We start from the raw sequence: 26724 nt of genomic DNA, 5'->3' as shown, positions 1-26724 counted from the left end.
TGTGAGGGGCTCCATGTTGCCGTCGTTTCTGTCAGGCGGCTGCAGCGTTTTCTTATTTTCCTAAGGAACATTTCGTATCTAAATCCAATCTAATCTAATTTGTTTTTCATCTCTCTGCTTTCACCTCCCGATTGCTTACCTTTTGTACGCGGGAGCGACCCAGAAGGGGTTCTCGGCCGCCTCTTTGGCGTGGCGCAGGATGGCCTCGCGGGGGTTGCTGTCATCGGTCTTGTCCAGAGCGATGTTCTTGACGATGAAGGACGACAGGGTGCCTCCGTGGGCGGCCACGCGACCCCCTCTGCCTGTTTTTTTCCGAAAAGGGAAAAAAAAAAAAAAAACACAGAGAGAGTAAGGCAACATGATGCAAATCATACAAGCCAAATTCATTTGTATAAAAACAAACAACGACTTAAATGCCCTTTGGAAAGTGAGACGTGTCAGGAAAACCCGGGCCTCCCTTCCTCCTACGCATGTACACACATGCTGGACGTTAAGAAAAACATCCTGAAAGCATATTTACGTTATGTTTTTAAACACGGGAGACCCTGAGACCTGCTGTAGGCTCGGCGATTGATGGGAATCTCCCAGAGATTTGGGGCGTCGAGTAAGATCGTGTCAAAGGACATGAGGTTTATGGAGGTGAAGGAGGAGACTCATCCTGTATATGTGGCGGGTTTAACACAGCTCTAGAGGCTGAGAAAACCAGGACGGTCTCGGTGCAGAGCTTACCGTGCCTTCGCCTCGAACGCTAAATGAGAAACGGAGCCAAAGCCAGTCGCACCTGGTCCTCAGCCAAATGTTTAATGTAATCTTACAGAGTGTTTACTCAGAGCTGCAGCAGCTATGATCTTAAGAACTGCAGGCGGGAGTATGAGAGAGAGAGAGAGAGAGAGAGAGAGAGAGAGAGATAGCGCAGGGGGCCCCTGCTGAACCACGAGGGGTTTTACATCACCTGGGCCGGACACGGGCGGCTCGGGCTTGTGGGACTTCATAGGGTCGAGCCTGTCTTTTTCCAGCTGCTTCTTAGTGCTACGCTGTCTGGCCTCGCGGAACATTGGCAATGCGTGGGCTGAAAAAGAGACAGACACGTACACACGCACATAAATATACATTCATGTATTAAGCTATTAAACTGTTCGACTCGGTAACCTGAGCACAACAGAGATTAAGAAAAAAGAAACAATTCCCGTAAACAGTGTACTACAACCCTCAAACGAGATCATAGCAATCGCGGGAGAGTCGCGGCACTCACTTTCGGTTACCTGAGTCTCAAACACCATCACATGACTCTAGACTCTGTTTGTGTATGAGACGGGGTGGACAAGGGATCATGGAGTGGGAAGGTGGGGGGGTGGGGGGGGGATAAAAGAATAAATCAGGAGTAGGAAAGATGAAGCGATTTTCCATTCAGGAGTCCTGTTGTCACTGTGCAGTGTTAATTCTGCTCCTGCATGCTACATTAAGCAAAGAGGTTAGTGGTGACACACTGAATCGCTCTGCCTCCCTCTCCCTCATCGCGCCATCATTCCGCTTCCCTCCTTGAATTTTCCATGGCTGTCCAGCGGTGCGTCACTCTCTGCTCAGCCTATCGGGTCACGGCGTCAGGGCTTTTGTTAAATCATGCGCTAAATGCTGAATGCTACTACGGCCACTGAAGAATGTCCTTGTCCTTAATGGTATACTGTACGGAGGGAAATGAGAGTTTTGAGGCGAGGTGTGTGTTGTGTGGGTGGAGGGTTAGGATGTGTTTAGGGTGTGCGTGTGTGCCACGCGCTGACCTGACTGGATCCCTCATGCCAGGCGCGTGGCGGGCGCTAATGGCATCATGGCTTGCGGGTTAAGGGCCGCGTGAGACAGCAATCCGATGGAAAGTACTCACACACACACACACACACTAAACGATACTGGCTCACTAATGGGCTTGTGACTGCATTGAACACAGACGAACGCCTCCGAGGGCTGCGCTATCCCCTACACAACCTCCTCGGACTCTCCCGTTCATGCAAATGTGGACGTACACAAAACAAAGGTGTACGCTCATTTGCAAGCGTTTCTTGGTGTGTGCACGTGTGCTTTGGTGTACTCACGTGTGATGATGTAATCCTGCGTCAGCGTCTCGGCCTGCTTCTCTTTCCTCTTGCTCTTCACCACGCAAAGTTTGGCACCCCTTGGACACAAACGAAGAAGCATGTGAGGGAAACGGAAGTTTCAAGCTCCGGCATCCTTTTTCTGATGTGTGTGTGTGTGTGTTTGTGTGTGTGCTGTCTTAAATGCGTTTGGATCTGATTTATAATAACTGCTGTGATGTCTTTCTGCATTCTTTTTTATAAATCCCTCAGAGAGACGAGTCATAATATGATTCATGTGAAGGAGAACACTTGATAAAGTGATGATAAATATCATAATATACGAATAATATATTGAGGGAGAAAAAGAAAAAGAAAAAAAAACATTTCAGACTTTTACAAAATCACAGAATATCAGTAAATCACACGAGCATCGATTTTCCAGACATGCGGTGCGTGAGGCCCGGCTGTCCTTGCCCTCAGTAATCACCGCTAATGGACTCAAACGGGACAGTTTAACGAACGGTTCCATCTGACGGCCTCCCAGCTGGAACTGATGGGACAACCGGTAGTTAATTCAACAGGCTTGTCCGTCTCTCCCCCTGGTCCTCGCTACTCTATCTGACCCCTGAGTGAAGTAATTACTGATCTGAGTCACACTAAACACACGTGTACACTCACACACACACACACATACACACACACACACACACACACACACACACACACACACACGCAGAGCTAATATTTCTCCCTGTGCAGTAGTGAAGAAGTTGGAAGAGGAGTGAATCTGGAGCTCACTGCACCTCTGGCTCTTGACTGGGTCGTAGTAGACTTTGGCTAGGCCGTTCCCCGTCCCGACCATGATCTGGTTCAGCTTCGGATGCCAGAGACAGCGAACAACACTCTGGAGAGGAAAAGAGAAGAGGAAAAGAAAAGAAAAAACAAACAGGAAGAAAAAAAAATCATTTGGGACACGAAAAAAATTTTTTGACAGAATGAAGAGAAAATGTACGGCAGTGGCACCGAGCTGCTGAGGAACAGTGAGAGAGGATTCTCCTTAGCACTAAGCTCTGTTTGACTATATTTGGGCTTTGGGTCGAGGCCTGGATTTTACATTCTCTGTGTGACAGATGGAGGATGTGACCGTGTGTGTGTGTGTGTGAGAGCAGGTTTTTAAGCACTATGGCAAACTTTACATAAATAACACACGATTCATTCTTTTACCAAACACTACCTACACTCCACAATTATATATATATATATATATATATATATATATATATATATATATATATTTTTTTTTTTTTTTTTTTTTTTTTAAGAAAATCATTACATATATTAGGGGTATTATGGTAAGACGAACTGCTTAACGATCCCCTATAGTAAACTTTACATTATAGGACAGATAGTCGACTTCCAAAAATAAACCGCAGCAACAGTGGAGCAGAATAAACACTTAAGGCACGGAGGGAGTGGAAAAGAAAGTCGTCTTTACTCTAAACAAGTTCTAGTGGTGAAGTGTGCGAGAGAAAGTGCGCGGATCATGAGGTTGTGTGGACGGGGCGGGGTCAGGGGTGAAGCTGCTTAGTGTCCAGCTGTTCAGGTCTTCTTTGGCTCGGCTAAGCTCGTCTGACCCAGAATAAAGCTTTATCGTCATCCCGCTGTGTGTCTGCCAGCCATGTGTGGAGGACTACAGGTCGACCTGCTTTACGTTCCCCCTGTTAACTGAACCGCCTGCGTATATTGTGGACTAATTTCCATTATTTAGAAACGTCTACAGCAAGCACAGACTTTTTCTTTGCAGAAATGCCAATAATCCCTTTGTAGTGTTGATTCGATTACATCATGTCAGGATCGCATGCTGGTTTTTAATGCACGACAGGAGAACTGTGTGTACATATGCATGCGTGTGTTTGTGTATAGGCAACAGTGTGTGCTCATCTGCAAGCTTTACGCAGCGTTAAGTGTGAATAACTGGGCAGAAATCCATCACATGGTAACAACTAAGCTCGGTGTCTAAACGAGCTCATTAATCAAGTTCAGCTCGTGAGAATTCCGTTCCAGCCCGGCGCAGCTAACACACCTAATGCACCTCCGCTGGGGCGAACACGGGGCACTGAAAGTCCAAATATAGCAGGAGGAGCACTAGCCTCAACAAGCTCGTCAGACTGTTGGCTCCACGTCAGAATCACTGCATCCACAGTCGAGCTGCTTCAGCAAAATAATGATAAATATAAGTGCTCTGTCCTGTCCTTTCTTTCCTCTGACTATGAGAGACAGCATATTCCTTCTGTCTTGTCAAACACTGTGACCAACAGTGAGCTCATGTATGCAGAAGAGGGCGGATAGCACTTTCCTTTTCCGCTGTGTGACGCTCCCCTGTAATGCAGTATGAGCAGCAGTCTGATAAATGCGTTTGGATTTAACCCCCCTCGTATTACAGATGCTGTATTTAGTGCAATAAACAGAGGTGGGAGGTTATTGAGTAGATATACTTTGGTATTTAAGTACATATTACTTAATAAATACACAATACCTTTTACATCACTCAAAAGTACAGCAAATTTCTGTACTTTTACTTAACTACATTTCTGTACGGCATTGCGTTAGTTATCGACTGTGGCATTTGAAGTGGGATATACACCACCTGACTATATTGCATAACTGCGTGTCTTGCCTTCCCTTCAAGTCACGCGTAATAACATAGCAGGTATTTAAAATCAGAAGCTTTTACAATAAACCACTATCCAGGGGGGGAAGCAGGATGGTGCTGTTGTTGCTATGCTAAAAAAAAACACAACAAAAAAAACGGTGCCAATTAGGAAGAGAAAGAGAAAAAGTAGGCTGTGGAAATGTGTTAAATCACACAGAGGAGCTGCTTATCACACATAATTAACACGAGAGTCTATTGGAAGTGGCGGTGCTGCTCTGTGAACCATTGGCAGCTACTTTTCCCCGATGTGTCTGCTAATCACCGTTGGCTGTGACTAGCCAAACTGAGGAAGCAGGACGCCTCACACACACACATACACAAACTTAATTTCCTAGGCAATCAGTCCTGCTCCAAGTCTGAGAAGTTATAATGGAGATTTAAAAAGTGCTGCAGTCTGTAAGCCATGATGTTTTTAAACACAGCCAATCAGGTTATCTAAGGATCTCAATATTCAGATCAGATCATTTACAGTACATGTGCACGTCCTGATACGGAATAACACGTTTAGTGATGAGCACACTCACTCATTGTATGATGTACCTTATCTTCTAGAACAGTTTGTTGACTATTACAATTTCCTGGAATTCCAGATCATACTTTTTTTCAATTTATTGTTGATGTTATAACTTATGCTAGAGCAGCTAAGAGCAAGTAAAGCAGTGAATTGTGGGTAGATTTTTCGATTCGACTTTTGATTTTTGGGGATTTTGCCAATTTCGATTTGATTTAGTAGCACGAATGTCTCAAGCAGCTATAAATCTTTTCAGGTACTAAAACCTACTAGAAGTGTCTAACAAGCAAGTTGTTGATTGCTTGAAACCCTACACGCTCCAGTTTAAAAAGTGGTGGTATCATACCTAACTGCCCATAACGTCAAAAGAACAAAAAGCGACACTCATGGAAAAGTATTTGGAGATGATGAAAACCGTTTGTATTTTCTGCAAAAGCTGTTTTAGAATTTTAAGGATTTCTTCCATTTTAAAATATTTAACTTTTGCAAAATTACCAAAAGAATTTTTAAAAATGTAAATCAATTCCCTTTTTTTTTTTTTTAAACTGTACCACAAAAGATCGATTCAACCACATAATTAATTAAATCGTATAGTTCTGGTAAAAAAGCTAATTAAATCTTACAAGTTGTTAGAGTCCTTAATATAATGTGATGTGCCCAACCTACGAGTTCCTCATGTTGCCATAGAAACAATATCAACACTATCAACATCAACTTCTTTCTTGTTCTGTAGATACGTTTCACTACACATTCAAGATACGTTTCACTACACATTCTTAAGTCTTTGAGAACCAAGAAAAAAACAAGCTGGTAAATGATTGAACCTTCTGAGGAACCTGCAGCTTGGATTCACTAGGATCCTTGTGTGAGGAGTTTAGTGTAAAAACTCGAACCATTAAAGAACACATTCACAGGAATTACAGCAGGACATTGAGGCTTGAACCTTGAACTGTTCTAGCTGGAGGTTTGAGCCAAAAAAATGTCAAATATAGTCTACTTAAACACAAGAAGGGTAAAGATGAGCATTAATCCTGCAGCTAGATCTATAATACATACGTGTATGGAATAAATATATAAATATCAGCCTAGCCCTAACCTCCATACTGAAGATTAAGGCTTTGTTTTGTTACACAGTCTGCCATCAAAGACGGGAAGAGAAGGAGAAGATGATTTGTGTTCAAGGTCTGTCAAGCGTGAGCTGTGTACTGTAGCCCATGCAAACAAACAGGCATGTGTGACACATGCTGTGAGAACGGTCTGGATGCCAGCCCCTAGGGCCCCCCGAAACACCCTTTAGGAATTCACCTACCACACTAACCAACAAAAGAAATGAAGCAACAGGCCAGATAAAGGTTGGAGCCTGTCAGTGATGTTTGGATGAATATTTCAAAATAATGCTCGTATGGTGGCTGGAGGAAATGTTTTATCACGCCGTCTCCGTCCTTCTGGGTTGTATCATGCTTGCGACATATGAAGTAGTCAAACATCAAACGCTAACACACCTGCAACGTGTCCTAATGGATAAATCCGCAACGGACAAGCTTTTAGCGGGTTCATGCAGTTTGATTACATTGGACTGTATATAATTTTAGCATCTGCTAAATCCTCCGGTCTGGCGACTAGGCTTTACGGTGTAATTCCACTCCGTGTCTGGTGATAACTATCTTAATATCAACTGTTAAGAAAAAAAGGGATATAACCCTTTTTGCAAACACTTATCCTACACAGACCTCGATCCCGGCTGAAGTCTCACCCGATTTCACACCTCGGGTAAAAACGTCTTCTCAGCCGAGAGCGTGTTTACTCAAACCATCCTAAAAAAGAAAAACCTGTGTTCGCTGCCACCCACCTCCCTACCCAGGTCTTGACCCCGCTGCGGGGTTATGTCGAATGTTTACATCCGTATGATTGGTGGCCTTTCCTTTCACAAGCCTGGCGCACCACTTCATAAAGAGACGGCACTTAAATTCTTCAGCTGTCCTGCTGAGAACCTTGGATAAACATGATAAATAGCGAGCTCGTCGAGGTCGCGCCAGGGCAAATCGCCCGATAAATAACTCACGCCGACCGCTGAGAGATCTGCCAGCATTCACACGACTGTCCGTGAAGCCCATTCCTCTGATCAAGAACGTAACGGAAATGCCCATCTGCGCTCGATCCTTGTGACTCATGTTAAGGCTGTCAGGTTTGGAGCGCCTGAAAACAAGACGGGTTCCCACCGTCGCAGTGAAGATGTTAAAAATGCCGTGCCAGATGGAGGGAAGAGCTTTCAGGGCCTCTTCAGGCTGCAGTGTTATGACTAAAGAAGAAGCAAATCTAAATCCGAGAAGCGCTCCCATGACAAATCTCTTCGAGAGCGCATTCCATCACGAATGGCCGAGGGAGCCTTCGAGAGACATCAGTAGCACACCATTTTGATATTTTCACCCAATCGCTCATACAGCGAAGTCCTGACAGAGTTGTTTCACTTGCTTCGAAAAGACAACTGACAGGAGTCTGGGGAAATGTTGTCAGGAACTACTTTCTTTTTTAAATGTTAAATAGATTGAGAAGTGCGAGTGATGCATCTTCGCTCTTGCATTCAGCATTTATCTTGAATTCTGAACTACTAACTAAACCAGTATTCAGTTGCCAGTATATGACACAAATAAGCGATGTTAATTAAGAAAATATCAAACAAGAGTGAGTACTGTTACTGTCCCGTTGTGCCTACGACCGCATCACAGCTACACGATATCCAGCAATACAGCACGACTTCAGATGCGATATTGCTTTTATGCAACAGTCCCGGAAACACTTTATTATCAACAGATTATGAATTGTTTCTTTATATAACCTGTTATTTTGCTTTGCCAACACATATCCTTCCACAACTGGCGCAACTAACTAACCACGACTGGCAGAGCCGGTGGCAGACAGTTAGTGCAACTAGACAGGTACGTTTTCTGAAAAAAATGTAGGTAGTGCTTGCCATGACAAAACTCAGGCCTTTGGGGCTTTTCTAATGACTATAGTCTACGGGATCAGTTGCAAAGGTTCTCTAAAGTGGTTGCTAGGGCGTGGCTTGACAGCTTCACAATCATCCTAAAAGACTAATTGGTTGCCTGAGTAAAATGAGCACACCCCTATGTCTCTATGATACACTAGCCCACCCCCATTTCTCAATGGGATCCACAGTTGGGTTTAGTTTCAAAAGTTCCTATGGAAGTTACCATAGCAGGAAATGGAGCACTTCCAGTTTCAAATAGGAGTACCTTAACCATAATACGTCAATAGGCAAATTTGGGCACCTCTTGCACCCCCAGGGGTACAACTTGTACGCTCTTAAAGGGTTTGTTCTGACAAAGCATGCAAGCCTTATCAAATGTAGTAAATTTTACATCTTTACAAAATTCTTGCTCTGCGCTGGAATCCGGCGAAGTTGGTTTCAAAGTCTATGGAAGTTTTTGGGCAGTAAATACGACAAACGGTTTACGTGCCAAAGTTTGTACGGGAGAATTTAAAAAACTATTTAAAAAGAAGAAGAAGAAAAAAAACCTGCAAGATAATACAAGTGATGCTTGATTGCATCGCAAGCACCACTAATTAACAGGGGTGAAAATAATTCTTACTGGTATGTGATGTTTCCACTTATTTCACTTCAGAATAACTGGTACGGAAACTTTAAATGGAAAGATAGTGCAGTATGTAGGGGGTACAATCCCTTGTTCCTCTCACCAAATAGTTCCTTGATCATGGGTTGGAGAACGATTTGGAGTTCAGCCTAGTTAGCTTAGCAGACGTAAATAAAACACCACGGATGGTTCAGATAAAATTTGCAACTATTATGGCAAATATTAATAAATGTTTTCAGTTTTTAAGATGGCTTTGAATGTGAGTTTTGACAGGAAGCTACTCTCTCCTCAGTACTGTGGACTGTACCAACCTACTTTCACCAATAAGGATTGTTATACACCGGGGACGCAGAGTGATACATATAGTTAAATGTCCCAGTGCTGTCACTGTCCATTATCACCACTTATGGAATACCTTTCGTCCAATCAGATTGCTCAGGCAGAACTAACTGTTGTATAATGCTGCTTAACATGTTATTGGATATTAAATGTTAAATATAAATGTATAAACTCCTGTAAATTATATTAAAAAAATTATAATATACTGTAATACATAAATATGCAAATGGTAATATAATGTAGTCCAAGTTCTGTGTTAGTAAATACTTTATGAATTTATTATCTAGCTAATGGGGTCTCTGCCCAAAATGCAGCCACTAATGTAATTGAACTAAAACAACGTATGTGCGTTAATAAAATCTACGGAAAATAAGTAACATTGTAAATCACTGGAATGTTTACTCACTAGATTATAAACACTAAAAGATGTTATTCGATTCTGTCTAGACGCATCTTTACTTTTGCTTGATTAAGTGTTTTAATTCCTGGGTATTGTTCTAGCACTAGATTAACACCAAAGTTTGTGGAATATTTTCAGCTAAAATGTCAAGACGAGACAAAATGTCAAACATGACGTGAGAAGGGGGCGGGGTTTCTAGCATGTCCGTTAATACAGGAGGCGAACTCCGATGGTATGGTTCCTACAGAAAAAACATGTAAAGTCTTGCTGATCTTACTAAATCTGGCAACTTGTGAATGAAAAATGAGAATGTTCTCGACCTCTGAAATAAACACGGAGCCCTAAACTAACATTTAAATCTATTAACCATGACCTTTTCCCACCGCTGTCCACTCAGGATGTTGCTTTTAGGAGCTAAAATGCCGCCTACGGAATGCTGTTTCATCTCAGACGTATTTATGTAAAAGAAAATAATAATAATAATATGCCGGTGCTTTTTGTGTATACAGTAGGCACACTCACCGCGCTAGCCACCTCGATCTCGTATACTTTCTTAAAGGATTCTCTGTCAAAGAAGACCAGTTTGCCGTTGCCTTGGTCACGCTTCACTGAGGTCCCCGTCACCAGGAGTTTATCATCAGGACTGAAGCAGCAGTCTGTCCTGTGCTCAGACACAAGATACAACACACAGCTTTATCAGCGATTAAGTGCTTTATTTAAAGCTGCTTCACCAGGTTTATCATCGTGAGAAGATAACCCTGAGAAGGAGACGGCTGTCGATATTTAGGCTTACATCGGGAAGAACGAGGACAACCCCGTGGCAACGTTGAGAGGCTTCTTGAAGTTGCGGATGTCCCATGTCTTTAAAGTGTCATCCCCTGCAAATACAGAAGAAAATGTCAAGACTGAGAACAGTACTGAATGCCAAGATGAGTAATTTGAACATCAATGCAAAGGGGGGGAAAAATATATCAAAGACGTTCCTCTCTGTCCGATGTAATTGAACGAGACGGGAAAGAAAAAAAAGTGAATAAGATCGATTGTGCTAGCGCTTGAATCAGAGTCAGTGTACGCTACAGCGACTAGGCAGACTGTCCTGAGGTCAGACTTTACTCTGATGCGTCACAATGAAGGTTGAGTAACGCTTAGACCGGGGATCTCTATTCGCTGACTAAAGCTCCATAAGATGAACCCAAGCCAGCTGGGAAGCGCACGCTCAAAGGGAGGCCTGTAATGCAAGCTCAAACTCAAGCGAGTGTGTCCAAGTCGATCCTGCCAGCCATCCTCAGAGTCGCATGTCACTTTGGCTTCAGAGCAAAGAAAAGATCTTTATTTTTCAGAAACAATACAGCTTTGTGGTCAGGGTCAGAAGTTATAACCCCTGGGTTAGGAATGGTTAGGGGTGAAATAGCAGCATCCCCCCGCCCTCCACCCTCGAACAGCAACACGATTTATGAAGAGCATGTCTGACCTCCTCGTGAAGCGAGCGTGGTTCCGTCGTAGGAGAAGGTGAGGCAGGAGGTGTCCGAACCAACAGCATGGGCTTGCCGGCAGTGGAACTTGGTATGGACCTGTATAGATGGACCACACACACAAAAAAGAGAGAGAAAAGAAACATTTGTAAGTAAATAAAATCCATCGGCCACATTTCTCGTCCATGCGAATGTGTAAAACATGTGGTGCACACACTTTCGTGCACCCAGAGCTCCATTATCAGGTTCCTGCCAAGCCACATTTATACTATGTGAAGAATTTGCATTTGCCACTTAAGTCTCTTTCATGCTCAGTTACTCCAAGTGGTCATGAGCTTTTTATTTACTGAAAGGGAAGTAACATACCATACTTGACTTCCACCAAGGAGATATTTAGACCTCCCATAATTCCACCACTGTTTTGATGCAAAAGGAGTACTTTGATTGAAAAACGTGCATCCTTGTTTACTCATACGGTCCGGTTTCCGCCACCTTGTTAACATTACCCGTTTAGCATTATGTTCTAATAAAAATACCAACCTATTAAGAATCAATAGATTTCTATGAAAAAAACAACTATTTCAAAGTAATAAAATGATCCCATGTTGGAACGGAGTGCAAAGTACTACACTTTGCTATTTAAAGGGTTTTTACTGCTGTAATCATTTGCACTAAGCCCTCTGAAGCCCAGATGTTCTCCTGAGGGAGGAGATGGCAGCTTAGACTTCCCACTCAACAGCGGTATGAAGAAGCCAACACTCTGCCAAAGCCTCGAGTCACAGACCAAAAATCTGTAGAATGCACGTTTAAATCTCGAGTTGAAGCTGAAATCGAGCCACTTCCTTATCACTCAAGCAAGCACGGGATCTGAAATTATGAACGCATCCTAGAGCTTTCAGTTTAATTCAAGGGGCGACTTTACAAACACATGTAAACACACACACACACACACACACAAACACACATATACACAGCTCTTTTCTCAAGTTTCTACATTTTCACAGGCACAAACATGAATTTATCATGAAAATAAATATAAAAACACTGCACTCGTTTTAAAAGATCACATTCATAAAGCTGTGAATCACAGATAGACAAATTTAATTTAACAGGATTTTTTGGCTATTAAGATTTTTAATTTGATGTGATTTAATAGCACTATTGTTTACTTACAATCGTCTGGTTTTTCTTAAAAGTTTTGATGCATTAAAAGCTACCAAAAGTATCTAATGAGAAATGAAATGTTGTACAATGTGTGTGGTTTACCGTTGGTCACAAAGCATTAATCTTCTCCAGTTCAGTAAGTGGCGGGATTGCACCAACCACCCAAAATTTTTACATTTTCTGCAAAACCTGTGCTATGTTTTAAAAAAATTTGTCAATTTTTAAATAATTTTTTAAAATGTGAACCCATTCCGAATCAAAGTTTATTGCATCAATTAGTTAAATCAACCGTGCACAGCTCTACTGTTTTTAACTAAGGATGCATTTTTAATAGATCTGTCTATAGATCTGTCAATGACATGCCTCCTCGAGCGCTTTAAACCAGCACACATCAACAGCTGGGTTTCTTGAACAATCTCATCTCTGTATGTTATGTACAATAAACAGGGTATTTATTAATGTAGGAGATGACATCATGCAACATGTTCATTTCTGTTCAAATTTTAGAATATTCAAAGGAAAGATTTCTCGCTATAATTTGCATGGGGGGGGAAAGTTTTTGAAAGTTACCATGGAAACTCGGGTAAAGCATCACCGTGCACAGACCCAAATTCAGTAATCTCTATACTGCAGTTAAAGGCATGAACAGCAGCCCTTATCCTGCATGACATTTATTGCTCTTCTGTCATGTTTTGTCATCCACTGATACACAGAGATAACAGCAAAGCCTGAAAGAGGGAAATGAACATTAGCTGAACTGCCAGTAAAAGCCTCTATTCAGCCCCATCAATAGCGGTGCTTTAAGTAAAGCACTGCAGAGTCACATGTGACACCATAGACACATGCCTCAGACCACGTCATTTCTCCACAAGATAATATCTATAAAACTCATTAGCCAGCTTTTTGTTTACAAGAATTTTTCATTTCTATATAAAATTATAACATGAGGACAAGGTCCTTACAGATAAGAGTGTGCTCCGGTTAAAATCTTGGCCTTCAAGTGACTAAATAACCCTCAAAACAACTCATTTCCACATACCATCAGAAACCAAATCAAAGCCGCTTTCCATTAGATGTGCATATAAACCCCATGTCAGCTGTTAGTCATTTACACTATTCGGAAAAACAAAAGGAATAATAAACCTTTTTCGTCCACTTTTCTTTACAGCACAGAAGGAAACACTAACCAAGGAGCTGCTCCAAGCAGGTGTTGTCAAGATGGGCTGGGAAAATCCTCTTATCGGACTTCTTCGCACCTATCTCTTTAACTTTGCGTTCTACGGGGATAAAATGTGCCGAATCATCAGGAGCCTCTGGCAATGACATTATCCGAAGATACACAATTAACAAAACCTGCTGGGGTATTTTTGCACATTCCGTGTGAAAACTCATTTGTATTCCTGTTAAAATTTACTCATAGTTTGTCTCTCATAAATAATGCAAGAAGACCAGATAGGAAACGGCTTGGCAGCGAAAAAGACAGATAGTGGGTGGACAATAAAACAAAATAATGACTGACAGAAAATAATACTTGCTGTAACCAAGAGAAGGTTGGCTGTGTTGAATACAGGTATTTGGAAAAAAGAAATGATCTACGGTCTAAAGACAGGCGTCCTTTTATTATGTTTTTTTGTGTAAAAACAAACATAACATATGTTCATAAAATCTGATCATTGGATCAGAGGATCTTAGTAGTAGGCAAATGCAACCTCACAAGAATAACATGTAATTATTTTTTCACTGTGCTATTATTGATTAAACAAAAATAAAGCCAAAAACAATAAACCATGTGGGCAATACTACTGCAAGTGCCCCCTTAGTGCTGCCACAGAATTTAATTTAAGTTCCAGTCAGGTGCTGCTAATCATCAGCCCTTGATTGGTTGATCATCATCATCTAGTGTCCAGTCCTCTATAAAAGCAGAAGTTTGGGCATTTTGCTGGTCTGGAGCATTTAGGTGTGTTAACCCAATGCCAAGAGAGAAAGACAAACAGCAGGTCTTACAGGAAAATGCAGATCTGTTGCTGCAGATCAGTCTGGAACGGGTTATAAGACCATTTTCCAAATAATTTTGAGTTCAACATTCTACAGTAGGAAACATTATTCACAAGTGAAAAGCATTTAAGATAGTTGCCAATCCTCCCAGGAGTAGACATCCCAGCACATTCACCCTAATGCTCGGAGAAATACAAAAATCAAACCAAAAGCTACGTCTCAGACCCTATAGGCCTCATTGAGCATGTTAACACATTAAGAAGAAGACTGAACAAGTCACGGTTTGCTTGAAAGGGTTGCCAAAAGAAACCTCTTCTGTCTAAAAAGAATAAGGAAAAACAACTAGCGGGCACTATGTTTGAAATCGTAGTTATGTTTTCTCTTAAACGCCATTGTAACTGTACTAACAATAAAGTTGGCTTCCATTAGGTGTTCACCTATACGGACAGTGTAGGTACTGGATTTAATTCAAATGTACAGACAAAGTTGTTAAACTATGCAACTGCACAAATCAGTGATGAAGGGACGACTGAGACCGAAGGAGGGTAGCGTCCTGGCAGACGGGGTGAGGGAGGTGCCGTCTTCAGCATATTCACAGAAGGAGAAAAGAAGTCATTATCATGGACTGTGGCGATAACACTGCTTCACTCACCTTAAGCTTAGTATTACATTCCCCAGCACTCAGTGCAGCTCTTTGCCAGACCAATTTTCTCTCATCTAATTGGTCCGTGTTTCTCACCCCACTTTGTTCGGGGTCTTGTTGCCAAGCTGAAACCACTATCTGTCTGTCACCACCTGCTCAGTGTGTTAATGGAGCATGGCTGTGCTGATTACTAAAAGCTTGCCAGGCCCACTTCATTCGAACTCATTCATGACGACGCACAGTGTTAAATTAAGAAACACCGGGTTTATCTCAGTTAACTTTGGCAACCGCCCAAATAATGTTTTTTTAAGGACTATAATTCCAATATTATACATGAGGGACGTTCAACTCACGACTTTTGACTGTGCAAAATTTACTCTCAGTTATAAGAGTAAAAACTCCTGTTATTTCTCTATATAATCCCCTGCTACACTAATGCACTACCATGAAACTTGTGTTTGGATACCATCAATTTAGAAAGTTTTCTCAGTACGCAGTAGCCACAAACCGGCTGCCTTCTTCACGTCTGAAACACTGGCCCTCCAGCACCCCCATTAATGGTCCAAATATGTGGACTGAACAATATTTATATATACAATCACTCCCAGTAGAGTTCCTATAACTTGCAAGCGGTGTTGGTAAATGATCCTGCGTACAGTTCCCACAGACACATTCTGCAAGTCTTCTGCAAGTTGGCGGCGAGTTATCTGTCAAGAATCAGCCTTCTTTAAAAAAAAAAATTATGGCTTCATTTATTAGAAATTTCATCCCCGGTTAATTTCATCCCCGGTCAATTTCAAGTCCGGGTTTAATTTAAACGCTCATAAAACTCTCTAACTTTATCAATCTGAAAACATAAAATTCTGACAAGAATTTGCTTCACTTGGTTTCACAGGTTAGACCTGCTCTAAACATGGCCAAGAAACGTACTTAAACTTAAATAAATGTTTCAAACAAATACAAACAAATCACGAACCATAGGTGACTTGAAATGCTTAACCCCTTGGCCCGGCTCATTCTCTAGTTTCAGTCCTTGCCAGTGAAGCATGTGAGGGACCCTGCAGGTCCTAAAGGTTGTTTGAAGCTTTCAGCGTACAATCGGTCAAACAGAGCCATTTGGTACGATTTGAGAGAAGAAAGTTTCTCCTGAAGCAGGAGATTTTGATTAGGATTGACATCACACATCCAGCTACCCTCCGTAGTCCCTCTCATGATGGCAGAGACATTGTTGTGTCTATCAGAGTTGAGGAAATGGGTCAGGTTTTGGCCAGAGCAAGAACCCCAATTATTGGAGAACCCAAAGCAAAAATCTGACCTTTGATCCGATCAACTGTAGCATCTGAATAGGAACCATCCAGAGCAGATTTTGCATTCTGGCTTGTCTTTTAAAATGTCAGGGGGGAGACATCTTGGTTAACTTTGAAACATTCAGAACAATTACGTCAAATTTATTCCTCTTTGCAAATAGGTTTGGGCTAGAGTACGAAAAAAGGTCTGTGGATTATCTCGTGGAAAGGTTTAAAATAAGAATATGGGTTGATTTTTTTTTATAGCACAGTGTTAATATTTACAGCTAAGTAGTGGTATAACTTCTTAATAATTAATTTGACATTTCCTCAGTTAGTAACTGTAAGTTAGGCATATAACGACACTGAGGTTCAGCAATGACTGGAACGTGGTTCGCGTTCCAAAACCAGAGTAAACGCTGGTCGGCCAAAAACTCCGGCTCTGACACAAAGTTGGAACGTCTCCTTCGTTTTTATGACTTTGCCTTGAGAAAACTTTTCAAGTGTGAGCAAACTTATCCAGATGTTCTGTTAAAAGGAATTCAGTCAATACCCTCAATCACAGAGAGAGAGAGAGAGAGAGAGGGAGAGAACGCAATTAAATCATGAAATGGGGATGTTTGCTGCTTGTCAAAAAGCCGTGTCATTTCCACTGCTCACGTCTGAGCTTTTTTTTTTTCCTGCAAATTATTCCTTTGATTACAAGAATGATATCAGCTGCTAGGCCTTCAAGTTGAATGGTGTGTTAAGAACAAGAGGAATGTGTGAAATATGGTATGAATGGGATGGAAAGAAAAACTTCTGGATGCCCTGCAAACACACACACATGTTCCAGAAAGCTTTTAAATGACTCTGTGTGCAAATGTAGTGGCTTGGATTCTTGCATATTGCTGCTGAGTGAGAAATATGAGCAGCTGCTCTGGGCTTTACATTCAGCACACAAGCTCCTCTGAAGGAGGACGAAGACACAATTTGGTCAGTAGAGGTGGCCAGATATAAGGATTCACAAAAGGAATTGTATGTTTATACTTGTTTGTTGACCTAAATATTAGAGGCTGATACTGAAATAACATGGGAGAAGAGCGCAGGGTTCTGGGAAACTTACAGCAGGAAGACTCTGGAGGGAGTAGCAAGTCTCAAAATCCCCAGCCAGGCTGTTCTACTATACGAGTTGGCTGTAATTTCTGCAGCCAATATATTTCGATGACAATATTCTTGACACCTTTAACGGTTACGCTTGGGGAAGATTTTTCTTAGGCTCTGAGCTGCATCCAAGCCTAGCACCTTCAATCCTGGTGAAAACATTTCAACTCTGTTGAATTGAAAAAACAGGAAATGATGCGGTGCGTATCTCTGGAGGAGTGTAAAGATGTAAGAGCCATTTACTTTAAAGAAATAAGTCTCAATGTGTGCCGTTTCACACCAAGATTCCCTGGAAATATTTCTGCGTTTTGATCTGACTTTGATTTGTTTCATCATATTAGCAGGAAACAAAACCCGTGCCAACATTGTGAATATGTACGAGGGGTGTTCGAGTCAAACCAGGACTTGCGCAGAATAACAGAATACAGATGTGATTTCTCTATATAACTCCCCGATACACAGCGTTTCCGTCTAAAACGCTGGCCTCCCAGGAATTCCTTTATTGGCCTAATAATGGTGTCTGCGCCATTCAAATGTTTTACCGCGGCTCATCAATGTACTGTGCTTGAAGTCCGTTTACGTCTTCATTTATTTGAAATTTAATTCCGGTTTGACTCGAACGCTTCTTGTTTGCTAAAGGTGTGTCTTCACATTAAAAATTCCATGTGTACTACATACAACAGACATTTATATCCGAGCTGACTGATTTATCTTTATAATAAAACCTTGTGTAGGACTTATGGCCACGGAAGTTGGACCTGATCAGGAAGTCACATGACTGTTACAAATATTTAGCCTAGGAACTCACAAACTTACCTAAACCCTGAAGAAGTGTTTCTAACCTATTTTTAAAAGCCTTCATTTGTATGTCTATATTTATCTCTTAGCGTTTGGTTTGATGTCAGTAGAGTATATATGCTCTATATCACCCAACCAATTCAATCCAAACACATCTTAAAAAGATTAGTATCAGATCAGCAGATGCTGAACGTTTAACTATTAATGGTATTGTATCAAAAAAAAATTCATCACTGCTACATCCCTAACTTTTCTCGAATAGTTCACACATATCTTGTATACATTCCATATGATTAATAAACAGGACTTTGTTGTTAACAATTTCATTTGAGAGAGCAAGTCAGATGGCAACACGTTATGTAGAAGAAGAAAAAAAAAACATCTAAAAGTAAATCTGGAGCAGTGGAATGCAGGCACAGGCCAAAGACGTTTCAGGAACAAACAAGCAATCAGTATTTAACCCGAGTAACCCCAGAGGAATCATTGTGATCGACATCAAAAAGCCAATCAAGTCCAGCAACCGTACTCATGAGAATACAATGTCTATCCCAATAACAGTAAATGGTACATGACTGAGTCCAACGTTATCTGGCAAATTGATGTTGTCTGTCCGCATGTTCAACTTATGAGTAATGGCTGAGGAGGATGGTCTCTTAAGGAAAAGGTCTTTTTAAAAGTGGGAGGATATTATTCAGAACGTAGTCAGAATTTTTAAGGAAGCTGCTTAAAGTTTAGAAGCGACTCTACATTTAGTTGTTGGGGGGGGGAGAAATGTCAGTTTTCAGTAAGAAATGCGAATGGATTTTCATGAATAGTGCATAATGCAATACAACAAGTGCAGATTTCACTGCCAAAGCTCTCGCCATTCTTCATGACCTTTAGAAACTCAAGAGTGGGCAGAGTGTCTGGACCACATCCTAGAAAATGGGGCATGGGCCAAAGCTTGGACCTTAAAGAAACAAGTTGTTATTGTAAGTTGCTGGGGAATGCTGGTTAAATATTTAGTCTGCATGAATAACCTGTAATAAATTAAAAGGCTCCTTAACCAACGTTTGTTAGTCAGCTGCGACAAACACATGCAACTGGGGGTCTGAGATCGGAGACTTGCAGCCATGATCGATGCATGTTTTTAGTCGGGATTGTATTTGCTAACTGACAGTTTACTAAATAAAAGGTGCATTTTTTTTTACATTTTATTTTTGTTAATAGTAGACAGTTATACTGTATATTTGCTTAATCGTTCAGACATCCCCTGTTCTGTTCAACGTAACGCCCTTGAAAGGTACCGAAAAGGTTCACAGGCCTGATATTACACGAACTCTCAGTCTTTGACTGCCACATGGGTGAATGTGGCAGTATGGACGAATAACACACTGCACTGCTGACTTACTTATTCAGTCTTTCTCCATAAAATGCAGAACCTGGGCCAAGCAGCCAGAAATGTAAGACACCTGGGGACATCGTCTGCTATCTAAATAGAAATAACTTATAGCCATTGACATGGGCTTCTGCAGAGTGTTAAAGTTGAGCTCTTAAGTCTTTCTTAAATAAATAACACCAGAGGGTGAGGCTTTCGCCAAAAGCTGGTGGAAAGAAAATTCTCAGGCAAAAAAAAAAAAAAAAAAAAAAGGCCATCCAGCCAGGTCGCTTGTCGTTTGAGGTGCAGCAGGGCAAAACTGAAATACACTTTACAAAAAAAAAAAAAGCTCAAAGATAAACAGCCACAGAGTGGTTCAAGAGTTAGTACTCTTGTTTTCCCTATATACTTGGCCTGGTTTGCACTAGAACATGTTTTATCATGAATACAGAGGTAATGTACTGTAGTTAAGTTCTGCCTGGGTGCAAACAAAGTAAAACATGACCTGTCACTTACGGACAATGCAGGCATAGTCATATACATTTACAGTCAATTGTAGTTACACAGAGAAAGAGAGAGAGAGAGAGAGAGAGAGAGAGAGAGAGAGAGAGAAGGATTTTAAGAGGAGGGATAGAATTTGGTGCATATACATTAGGGATTAGGATGATTTGTCGCACGCCTAAAATACTGCTGCTGATGTTTTATTAGTTAGCCCTAACCCTAACCCTAACCCTATTTTTTATCACAAATATTGCATGCTGATTTCGTCACTGTCACTGGTCATTAATATACGGGACGTCACGTCATCTCGAAAAAAGTTGAATAGTTTTACACACACAAACATATACACACGTATATACTGTATGTGTATGCGTAGTGTGTCAATCAATTACGATTAGAGCTGCCAATTGATTAAAACAATTTATCTAGTTAATCACCATCATATCCATGATTGATCACGATTAATCACAATTTTAAAATACTTAGATTTACTCGTATTATAAACATGCAACGTTGGAATAAAGACATAAATGACTCGATTGAGAAAACAGATTATGCAGTTTTATAATATCTTAATCATTAACATTTAACAAATGTTAAATTAAAATATCTCAAATCGTAAACCCTTTCCACTCCTATACACACATGCTTCATCAAAATGTCTTTCTCCTGTTTATAACACGTACAGTGAAGTGAGTGAATGAGTGCAGTTGCCATTTGTCATTTATTAGAAGTGTTGTTACACCGAGGCAGTTATGGTCACCAGTAAATGCAATAAAAGTAGCTTCTTCTCTGTATCTGCCTTACATTCACAGCCTATCTCATTTAATATATTCTTGTAAAAATAGTTCCCCTTGAAGGTAGCTTGAACACACAGCTTTTTTTTTTTTTAAATCCATCTGGAAGCTTTTTATAATGAAACTTGCTGTTCAGCAGACCTCAGTGTTCCCCACACAGAGTATACTTGTGCAGGCCGCCCAGGTATTACTGTGCAAAAGTAAATAAAATAAGTGCCATAATCAAGGATGCCTTAAAAAGAAAAGTTATTACACTCAAAAAAATACTTTAAAAAGCAGTAAACAGTAGTTAATGTAACAATCTATTAGTGTGATGACGCGTTTCTTAAAATATACTCTGAGGTACAATTTGTGCAGTTTTGTAACGGACCCAGAAGGTGAGAGATCCTGACGCCTGCGCCTTATCTGCGAATTGAGGATGCGATAAACTCGTCCCTAAGGCTGCTCCAAAGATTCACATTTTAGGATATTAGTCCTTCTGAGGACTTTGTCGCACTTTGTCTTTTTCTCATGCAGCAAAACCCAGAAGCTTTCTTTCTTTTTTGTCTGAAAAGTGCTTTTTTGCAAAAGAACAGTTCTTTTAAATAATATGCGTTCTTTTCTGGCCTCTAGATATATTCCTGTAAAAGTACAAATTTTTGCTGGAATTCTAATGTTTGGAAATCAGATTTTTTTTTTTTTGTACTGACTTAATAATGAAGTCATAAAATAAACATATATAAAAAAAGTAACTGGGTGCCTAAGACTTGAGCACAGTATTGTAATATAATATATAAAATTATTATTTATACATCACAGAATCAATTTTTCCCTTCGTCTCTAATTTACTTCTTACATTTCTGCTACAAATTAAGCCTGCGTGTATCCCAAGCCTTTGTCTTTTAATAACAATAATTCATTTAGACATTTCAACTGAATCAGCGGTGCTCTCTTCCTTATGGGAATGCTTAAATGGGACGGGGGAAAAAATACATAATTAAAAAAAAGTCTTGCTTGAGGAACGCTTATATTTTCAATCATTAAAAAAAAAAAAATGCGTAAATACATCACCAGACCCTTAGTTGAGTCTGCGAAGAACTACGAGTTACCTAATAATCTTCTGTTCTGTCTGTCAGAATCCTCAGAAAAACGTGTGACCTGGTAATCTCCTCCAGACTTTGGACACTAAATATAATCATAGAGAATGATAATAAGAGTGTCTGATCAACTGTCTGGTCCTGTTTACGTCACAAATTTAAACCGATTCTACGGATTTGCAGATGCAAATTTAAATAGATACAGGCACTTTTAGTATGTGTGTTGTTCTTTTTCTGAAACAGGTGAGTCGGATGCCAAAACATACGAGTCGAGCGTCTGAGTCAAAGAAAAATAACTCGTTTTGATTGAGTGTAATTAGCTTCCCGGACTATAATTAGCCCTAAAGGTTACCTCAATACAGCTCTGTTCAATCGCTGGATATTTCGTCCATTAGGCAGCTCCTTATCATATCCTTCAAAGTGACATACATGACTAAAAATACAAACACGAACACACACACACAAGCTTCTATAATCTTTTAGCCAAAAGACAAAGCATTAATCCTGTCTGTCTGAAAAGGTGGATCTAAACCCCATTCCCAGGACCCCTGCACATACCCCCCCCCACCACCACCACTACTACCCCCACTCCCACAGATTACACTGACTCTGGCTCTATAACAGCATACCTTCCACTGCTCACTCTGGGTCATGCTCTGAACCCGAACACACACCACGAGTCCGCCCTCAGGGTTGAACAAAAGGCACAGATCCTTAAACAGCTCCACATCTGCTCTGAGACCAGTACACAGCGTAAGTCAACTCTGACCGCAGTCTCCATTCATCCGTGTCAGGCCTGAGACTTGGCAGGAGGACACCCAGGCAGCTTATTTACAGAGCGGCGCTTCCGTAACCTCCACCTTCCTGCTTCCTAACACTGTGGAGACCTGGTCAGTGTCAAGGGCTGCACTAAAGACTGACCCACTTCAGCCAAGGTCAAGCCGTGTGCAGACCTCCTGTTCCCGTACACCAGGACGGTGGACACGCAAACCGTTTTTTTTTTTACCTCTCAAACCCTGAAAATAAAGCAGCTCACCTGTGGAATGAGTCCAAACCACTTAAACATCCAGCTGAGAAGCCATAAAAACAAAAAGTGCACCAAAACCAACAAAAGTAATTTAGCGTGAATTGAGAGCGAGGGAAAGAACTCACGCTTAAGTTTCTGTCCCAGATCTGGATGGTACCGTCCTGGCAGCCGGCGGCGATCAGCTTGCCGTCTCGGCTGTACGTGCAGCAGGTGGGGGTGACCCTCTTGCCCTGCATCGATCGAGGCTTGAATACGGACTTGTGCTTCTTTTCATTGTTCAGGTCCCAGGTCCGCACCGTCCTGATAAAAACCAAAGGACAGTCAGGGGAAAAAAAAAAAAAAGCAGGGAAATAACATCATGTGTTCAGTGATAAAGATATTTATAAATGCTTCTTTGATCATTCAGAATCTCAACGCTGGATGGATGGTTATAGTGTTAGATAAAACTCAGCCACTTGTGAGCCCTTTGTCCAGTTCTCAGCCTGTATCGCTGAAATATTCCATCAACAAAGAGAAGTCATAAAAGGAAAGAGAAAAAGCTTAGAGAACACAGGGGTGCGGTAGATCAGCGTTACAGGCATATACGTAGGTTCCATGAAATTCCAATTTTCTTTTCTACAGCTGCTGAACACATTACAGATGTTAGAGGAGGACAGGAGGAAAGAAAAAAAAACAAGAAATAAAAACACAACAGCCACATGCACATCTTTACCATTAGGGAATTTAAAAGTTGGGGGAAAAAACCTGAATCATAATGTAATGTACTAACCAGATAGTAAGGATTGCTGTTTAGTGCCGACACACCTGATGCGTCTGGCTTATGCAGCTGCCAAAATGCAAACAAGCAAAAAAAAAAAAAAATCAGGATTTAAAAGCGTAGCGTAGTGCCAGTTGAGATCTATTTGGGTCAGACCACTGGAGAGTTTACATACTGACAAGATGGACAGAGCGCACAGATACACCGAAGGCAGATGGAGGGAAAGAACGCACAGTACAATGCATCTTTGAAGAGGCAAAGACAGGCTCTTACAGCTATCAGCCAACACCTTTTTTTGTGGTTATAAAGGCCAAAACTTATGGTTTGATAAGGTCATGGTCAGCTGACAGAAGTGAAGACCTTATTAAAAAACACAACCTCACGCATAACTTTAAACCACTCAGTCCTGGATCTTTCTGCATGAAGGGATAAGGCTGGATGGCAAAGAGGTCATTGTAAGCGAACCCGTTTAAAGACGAGGCACGACGAGCAGGCAGGCTAAGCGTGTCCAAGCGCTTCTCCATCCCAGTGTCTGCTTTAACAAGCGCTGACCCCTGATGTCGAAAGGTCCTGAATGCACTGTAAACACAACCACAGCCACGATCCGTGCCAGGACCGGATTCCAGCACACCTACATAGTCATCATGTTTAAACAAAGGAAACAAATGTCCGAAAGCCTGTCTAAGGATGGTAGGAGATTCAGCACATCTACTGTGGCCTGTAAATGCAAAAAAAAAACTGAAGACAAACAGCAAACTCAAAAACACGACGAACAAATCTGGAAATGCGCTATAAAACATCAATACTGCCTCCACAAAACGGAAAGGGCAGGTCCTTACTAAAGCTGTGAACCATAAGTAGTCCATTGATTCAATTTGATTCGCTCGCTGGGAATTGCAATCTCCTCTTCAAGCTGATTAAATTTAAGAGCAGAATCGGGTAATTGTTTTATTTATTTGTTTTAAGCAGCTTTATCCGCACAGGTTTCACAGCACTAAAAACCTCCAAAAGTATCTAACAAGCCCTAAAATGATGTGCAAATTTTATTTTTCCCTGACGGACTTCCGCTGCGAACTCTTGCCCAGCAAGTGGCGATAAGGCATCAACCACAAATATTATCAAAAGAAGAAGAAAAAGAAGAAGAAGCAGAAGCAATACTCTTGCAAAACATGAGTATTTTAAAGTAGTTTCAAAGCATTCGATCGGTTATATATTTTAAATGGTTTCAAATTATTTTACTAAGTAACTTTCCAGAAAAAAAATTACTTCTATGAGTAGTTTTACTGCACCATACTTTGGTTGTTACTTTTACTTGAGTAGATTTGCGAAGAATCGCTACTCTTACTCCGCTACATTCGGCTACACCTCGACTCGTCACTTGTCTAACCATTTACTCTACACATTAGATTTTCTTTATTTCTGCCAGAGAAATGCAGCCGGTGGATCTACCACATGACTGTGTTTTATCAATCAGAAGTAGCAACAATAATCACATGACTCCGTTTGACCAATCAGACGCAGTAACAATAACCACATGTAGTCACATGAACACACACAAACCTGCTGCATAGCCAGAAAAAAGCTCTTCAGCTGTGGTAGACAGCGAATAAAAACAAAATTAGCAGAGGCATCTGTCTCCAATGCTACAACAGAAGAGGATGAGCGTCCCTGGCCTCATATACAAAGCCTGTTTCGCTTACACACAGTGCAAAAAAAACAGCTTCATACTGTGGTGTCTTCCTTCTCTGCCAAAACAGACAGGCATGTTAGCAGATAAGGCATATAAAAACTTGACGTCTAACCTGAGGAAACATGTCGCGGTTAGTTCAGCTGACTTAATGTTGTTATGTTAGCATATATAATTAGGAAATAAATTAGAGGCTGAAAAACATTGGTTTCTTACATTTGTTTTACTGGACACAGTTTATGGTAAAGTGAGACTCTTGTACACATCTTCTAATGTTATTTTCTATTTGCTGAGCCATTTGAAGGACAACTGAATATACAGTATATCTGGAAATATATACATACATATGTTACCTACGGTAGGTATTTGCTTCAAAAGTTTCATGTTGTGAAAAAATGGGAGATTAGGAAATGTGTGTTTCTTGTAAATCTTTAATTTTATTTCATTTATTTTATTATTTGGAAATGTCAGAATTTGTACATTATTTCGTCATTTTGTCTGGCTGCTAACATAATTTCCCCAAAAAATGTTTAAAAAAATGTTTACAAAAAATCAGACGAATTACGATGAAACATTTACTCAGTGTTTGAGTAGTCTTTTCACTTATACTTTTTAACTCTTACTTGAGTAATATTTTGGACGACTACTTTTTACTTGTACTTGAGTAATGTTATTATAATGTACAGATACTTTTAATGGAGTATAATTTTTGGCTACTCTACCCACCTCTGTTAATTGGCTGCTAATTGTTGCTACATGCATTTGAAATACCACGATTAAAGGAAATAAAAGTCTCAAAATATCCCACAATGCTTTTTTTTTTTTTTTTTAATTAGTGGCATTTATCTGATCAAAAAATACTTCTTGCTATAATCACAAAATTATATGGTGTGTATAATCAGCAATGGAAATGAGTCTTTTCCATTTTTAGTGGATGTTGATGAGCCTTTTAATTAATTGTTCTGAATTCATGATTATGTTTTTAGTTTTTAATAAGTTGAATTGCCAAGCTTCAAACCCTTTACTAAACAGAACTGTAAAACCAGGGGGTCAGGAATGACAAGTTCCCTCAGCATCAATCCCAGACTAGCAACCTGTCTATGAGAGGACAAAAAGTTTCAATCTCTGATGACGGCGTTAATGGCTGACTGTAACTGTGACAGATGGCTCCACCTGTCTTATTTGAGCTGCCTCTGCACTGTTTACACAGGATCCTCCTGCGTACATCACCCGACCTAGCCAGTAACACAACCCTTCCTAGAGCACAAAAATGAACGACTAGAACGAGTTTCTAACGGTGTCCTGGCTTTCTTGGAAAAAAATATAAATAAAAGTTTAAAGAGAACAACTTGAAGGGACAAGTGATATAGTGGTC

General features: G+C 40.8%; 1 protein-coding gene across 1 annotated transcript in view; it reads right to left on the bottom strand.

Moving 5' to 3' along the window:
• Nucleotides 1-26724, bottom strand: part of LOC128545397 (WD repeat-containing protein 70) — a 47594-nt gene that overhangs the window by 5457 nt on the left and 15413 nt on the right. The window contains exons 10-17 of the mRNA XM_053515627.1: nucleotides 23031-23205; nucleotides 11118-11217; nucleotides 10440-10524; nucleotides 10169-10307; nucleotides 2873-2973; nucleotides 2088-2167; nucleotides 953-1069; nucleotides 140-302 (exon numbers count right to left, since the gene is read on the bottom strand). Of these exons, the coding sequence (XP_053371602.1) occupies nucleotides 140-302; nucleotides 953-1069; nucleotides 2088-2167; nucleotides 2873-2973; nucleotides 10169-10307; nucleotides 10440-10524; nucleotides 11118-11217; nucleotides 23031-23205 (960 nt within the window). The remainder of the gene's footprint in view (nucleotides 1-139; nucleotides 303-952; nucleotides 1070-2087; nucleotides 2168-2872; nucleotides 2974-10168; nucleotides 10308-10439; nucleotides 10525-11117; nucleotides 11218-23030; nucleotides 23206-26724) is intronic.

This window comes from Clarias gariepinus, chromosome 17, assembly GCF_024256425.1.
Source record: "Clarias gariepinus isolate MV-2021 ecotype Netherlands chromosome 17, CGAR_prim_01v2, whole genome shotgun sequence".
Lineage (NCBI taxonomy): Eukaryota > Metazoa > Chordata > Actinopteri > Siluriformes > Clariidae > Clarias > Clarias gariepinus.
This window is presented reverse-complemented; position numbering and strand designations above follow the sequence as displayed.